Genomic DNA, 4,743 nt, shown 5'->3' on the forward strand with positions numbered 1-4,743 from the left:
CGGTCTGACACTGCCCCCTGTGCCTGAACACCAGCCACCTGCTCCCCCCTCCCTGCCCCTGGTCTGGCACTGTCCCCTGTGCCTGAACACCAGCCACCTGCTCCCCCTGCCCTGCCCCTCTCCCCAGTCTGGGAATGCCCCCTGTGCCTTCCCACAAACCCCCTCTCCGCCCCTTGGCGCCGACCTGGGCCTGGTGCCCTGCTCCACCCCTTGGCGCCAACCTGGGCCTTGTTTCCCCCTCCCAGGCCAAGTACGAGTTGCTGAAGAAGCAGATGGATTCCATGGAAATGGAAGTGATGGAGGCGCGGCTCATCCGGGCGGCCGAGCTCAATGGGGACCTCGACGACGACGACTCAGGTGCTGGCCTGCCCCAGGCAGCCCCCCGGGACCCCCTGGAGCCCCCTCTCGCTCCCTGCCCTCCGCTCCCCTCCATCTCCACACACGGGGGCGCATCACCCATCTCACTCTGCGCCCTGGGCAGGTGACTTTCCCGATCCGTGCTCGGTGTCACCCCCTGCCCCCTGGGGGAGCTCTCACCATCCGCCTTCAGCACATGTGGCAGCAGCAGCAGCGATGCCCCCACTTCCCCCCGCCCTGTTCCGTGTGCTCCGCAAGCCCAGTCTGGGGTCTGCTCAGCCCGGGGCTCTGGTTCCCTCCCGCAGGCGGCGAGTGGCGGCTGAAGTACGAGCGAGCCATCCGCGAGGTGGATTTCACCAAGAAGCGCGTGCAGCAGGAGTTTGAGGATAAGCTGGAGGTGGAGCAGCAGAGCAAGAGGCAGCAGGAGAGAAGAGTGAGTGTGCCTAGCCCTGCCAGGGGTGTGACACGTGCACCGGTGACCTCCCTCCCCCCCACGCAAACCGGTGACCCTCCTCTCCCCCTAACATGCACCAGTGACCCCCCCACCCCCCAGCATCTCCTTCACTAGGGTACTCAGAACTCAGCCTCTCTGTGCCAGCGCTGCTGGCTCCATTAACCCCCGTGCAGCGCCTTGTGACGGTGGTGCCCGTGGGAGCCAGCTGGGGTCACTCAGGGTGAACGGCGAAGAGAACGGGGCAGACAAACCCCAAACGCTGGTGGATATTCCAATACTTAGATTTACCAAGCCAGCCCAAAACAGCTTGGTTACTCAGAAGTCCAAACAACGCAATTCCCTTAAAGTGCCCTGCCTCAGGCCTCCGTCCAGACACACACGTCAGATATGATGATAATTACTGAAAATCTTATCTCATCATATAAAAGAAAAGATTCTTCCAACCCCAAAGGATCAGCCACATACCCAGGTCCAATTATAACTTAGATCTTACCCAAAATACACGCTAGAGTCAATTCTTGTTAACTAAACTAAAATTTATTAAAAAAGGAAAGAGAGAGAGTGTTGGTTAAAGGATCAATATACAGACAGACTTGAATTCAATTCTTGAGGTTCAGATACATAGGAGAGATGAGCTTGTAGTTGCCAAAATTCCTCTTAGAAATAGTCCATAGGTTATAGTCCAATGTCCATATTCAGGGTGACTCCAGTCAGTGACTGGGGATCTCAGTTCTTGTGGCTTAAGGTTTCCCCCTCTTGAAACCCAAAGCAGATCGGAGATAAAACAGGATGGTGTCCCAAGGTTTTTATACATTTTCCAGCAGCCTGTCGGCCTGAGAGAATAAGCTTAATCTTCTGTCTCCCAAACATCCTGGCAATTAGCATAGTGTAATTTATCCATTAAACAGTTCAGATACAGTTTATCACAACCTTCAAAGAGACATAGAGACAATAATACTATTTCACTCAAGTGTCGTCATAAATGTTAATATTCCTTTTTTGATCTTTGAATTAAAGCTATAGCAATAGACCAGACTCATTTGCTTACATCACAAGACCTGAGCAAACAGCTCCCTTCCTCTCTCTACCAATGCCGGCTGCATTTCAAAGCTCTATGCATTTACCTATCTTCCTAACCAGTCTCTAAAGTTGGGCCCTGGGTCAGGTCAGTCTGGGAGGTAATTAACTCTTTCTGGCCCTGTCACCTTTCAGTGAGATATTCCACTCATAACGTCACATGCCTAGAGCCCGGGCCAGACAGAGGCTGTCTGCTCACCCCCCCCCCCCCCCCCCCCCCCCAGGGAAGGGGCTCACCCCAAAGGCTCCGTGGCTGAGTCGGGAGGTTGAGTGGCGGCGATGGGATGCCCAGCCTCCTCCCCCTGCAGAGCCCTAATCCGTGCCCCGCCCGCAGCTGGCAGACCTGCAGGCCGATAACGAGGAGTGCCAGCGTGCCCTGCAGCAGCTGAAGAAGAAGTGTCAGCGCCTGACGGCAGAGCTGCAGGACACCAAGCTGCACCTGGAGGGGCAGCAGGGGCGCAGCCACGAGCTGGAGAAGAAGCAGCGAAGGTGAGCAGCGTGGGGCACGACGTGGGCACTCCTCCCTCCCTGGCCCAGCTGGAGGGCACACTGCAGGGGGCTGGTGGAATGTGCCATGCTGCCAGACCAGTGCCAGCCCCAGAGGCAGAGCCAGCAGGTGGGCGTGAGGCGGCCCAGTGGCCTCTGGCGAGAGAGACCCGGGCTCAGTTCCCGGCTCAGCCGTGGACTCGCCGTGTGTCTTTGGAGTGACATTTTCTGAAGGGCCCGAGGGACTTAGGAGCCTACGTCCGTTTTCAGCCTTGGGCTCCTGCGGGAACATCTCCGGGCAGCTGGGGGTGATTCCCAGTCCGCTACGGGCGGCCAGGTGGGCTCGGCACGCTCCCGTCCGACACCCCAGGCACATCGCGCTGGATCGGCGCTAGCGCCTGTACGGCTGCAGCTCCAGTGTAGACGTCCCCTGAGTCACTGTGCCGCTTTTGAAACAGTTCCCCTGAGGGTACTGCGGGGATGGGGGGAGATGGGGGCCCGATCAGCTCTTGTCTTCTCCCAGCCTCAAGCCCCCTCCGGCCAGTCAGCAGGGGCTGTTCCCAGAGGGTGACGTGCCCCCCGGGGATCTGCTCTCTGCGCTGCCTGGGGTGGCCAGGATCAGCACCTGGACGAGTTCGAGAGAGCGGCGCCGTGGCAGGGGGAGGGGCTAGCTGCCCCGAGTATGTGCCCATCACAGACGCTAGGCGCATGCTCAGCAGCGACCCCTCCTGCTGCTCACCCAGAGGTCGCGCGGGGTCATCTTCCTGAGCTGGGACTCCCCCCAGCTCCCAGGGTCCACGCACCCTCAGAGGCATTTCCCTCCTTTCCTGGCCCCGTGCATCAGGCCAGGACACTGTCCTGCTCCACGGTGCATCTGCTGTCGCCCAGGGCTCTCCTGGCTGTCCGGTGCGGGCCGGCTCCTTGCACAGCTCCAGGAATCGGCATTGCCAGTGGACTAGGCAGTGACAGGCCAGAGCTGAGCAAGAAGGAGGTGACGCTGCACCCACCTCCCACGCTGAGCAGCCTCAGGCTGTCCTGGCTGCCTTAGCACCCTGGCCTTCTTCCCAGGAGGAAGGTGCTTAGCTGCCTGTCCACAGGGACCACGGCCTGGTGCTGATCAGCCCCTGCTCCCCAGGGCTTCAGTGCCGGCCGGGAATCTCCTGGGGGGCCCAGGCTGGGAGGCGGGGAAAGATGCGTGCCCTTCTGGGCTGGAGCCAGGTGCACCTTCTCAGCAGGAGCTGCTGCACCAGCCGGTCTCGGCTTCGTCCCGCCCGGATCCTGCCTGGGGCAGTGACGGGGCAGATGCTGGGCGGACAGCACCTCCATAGCAGAGTGCTGGGGGAGGGCGCCCTGGCACGGGGCGGGTTTGGTGCCTGAGCTGAGCTGACGGCCTGGCCATGGGTGTCTTGCAGGTTTGACAGCGAGCTCGCTCAGGCTCATGAAGAAGCCCAGCGAGAGAAGCTGCTGCGGGAGAAGCTGAGTCGGGAGAAGGACATGCTCATCGCAGAGGTCTTCGGCCTCAAGCAGCAGCTGGAGGTGAGCAGAATGGCCACCCCATTCCCTGCCCCTCACCGGCGGGGCTGCGGCTGGGCGCTCGGTGCAGCCGGCTCAGCAGGCTCTCCCTGCACTCTCTTCCAGGACAAAGACTCCGACATCATGAGCTTCAGCCAGAAGGTGGAAGCCCTGGAGGCCGAGCTCCAAGACGTCTCCTCCCAGGAGTCCAAGGACGAGGCCTCCCTGGCCAAGGTGAAGAAGCAGCTGCGGGACCTAGAGGCGAAGGTCAAGGACCAGGAGGAGGAGCTGGATGAGCAGGCCGGGACCATCCAGCTGCTGGAGCAGGTGCGGAGGGGGCCCGGCTCAGACCAGACTCACCTCAGGGGGACGGTGGGGGGTGACCCACTGGATTCGATCCTGGCTCGATGCAGGGATCAGGGTGCGGCTCCCTCCTCGAGTGGGCGGCAGGCGTCCCAGGCTGAGCCTGGGACCGGGCTGGTTTCTGGGTGTGCCGGTTTCATGTGGGTTTGTCGTGCTGGCTCCTCCCGCCCAGGGCTCGCACGGCTCTGGCCAGCCGGCTTGCTGGGTGACCCTGCGTTCAGTGTGGGCGGGGTGCTCCCCCTCTGCTGCAGGAGCCCCCTCCAGGGGACTAGAGCGCGGGGCGACCGGCTGGTGTGTGGGGCCAGGCCTGCCCCGGGGGCTCGGAGAGACAGGAACGCTGCCTTCCCGTCACGGAGCAGTGGCCTGCAAGGGCCACAGAGATGCTGGCTGGCAGAGCAGCAGCGCGGGCCTTGGATTGGGGGCATTGCGAGTGTCACTGCTGTGAAAAGCCCCGGCGATGGGCAGGGAGCGGGGGGCCCCGTCTCTGGCGCCGA

General features: G+C 61.6%; 1 protein-coding gene across 15 annotated transcripts in view; it reads left to right on the top strand.

Moving 5' to 3' along the window:
* MYO18A (myosin XVIIIA) overlaps positions 1-4,743 on the top strand; it is a 107,301-nt gene that overhangs the window by 78,034 nt on the left and 24,524 nt on the right. For all 15 annotated transcript variants that reach the window (XM_029912552.1, XM_029912553.1, XM_029912555.1 and 12 more), the window contains 5 exons: positions 246-357; positions 663-790; positions 2,223-2,377; positions 3,787-3,910; positions 4,013-4,213. In XM_029912552.1, coding sequence (XP_029768412.1) covers positions 246-357; positions 663-790; positions 2,223-2,377; positions 3,787-3,910; positions 4,013-4,213 — 720 coding nt within the window. The remainder of the gene's footprint in view (positions 1-245; positions 358-662; positions 791-2,222; positions 2,378-3,786; positions 3,911-4,012; positions 4,214-4,743) is intronic.

This window comes from Terrapene carolina, unplaced genomic scaffold (genome assembly GCF_002925995.2).
Source record: "Terrapene carolina triunguis isolate 2854851 unplaced genomic scaffold, T_m_triunguis-2.0 Scaffold231, whole genome shotgun sequence".
NCBI classification, from domain to species: domain Eukaryota; kingdom Metazoa; phylum Chordata; order Testudines; family Emydidae; genus Terrapene; species Terrapene triunguis.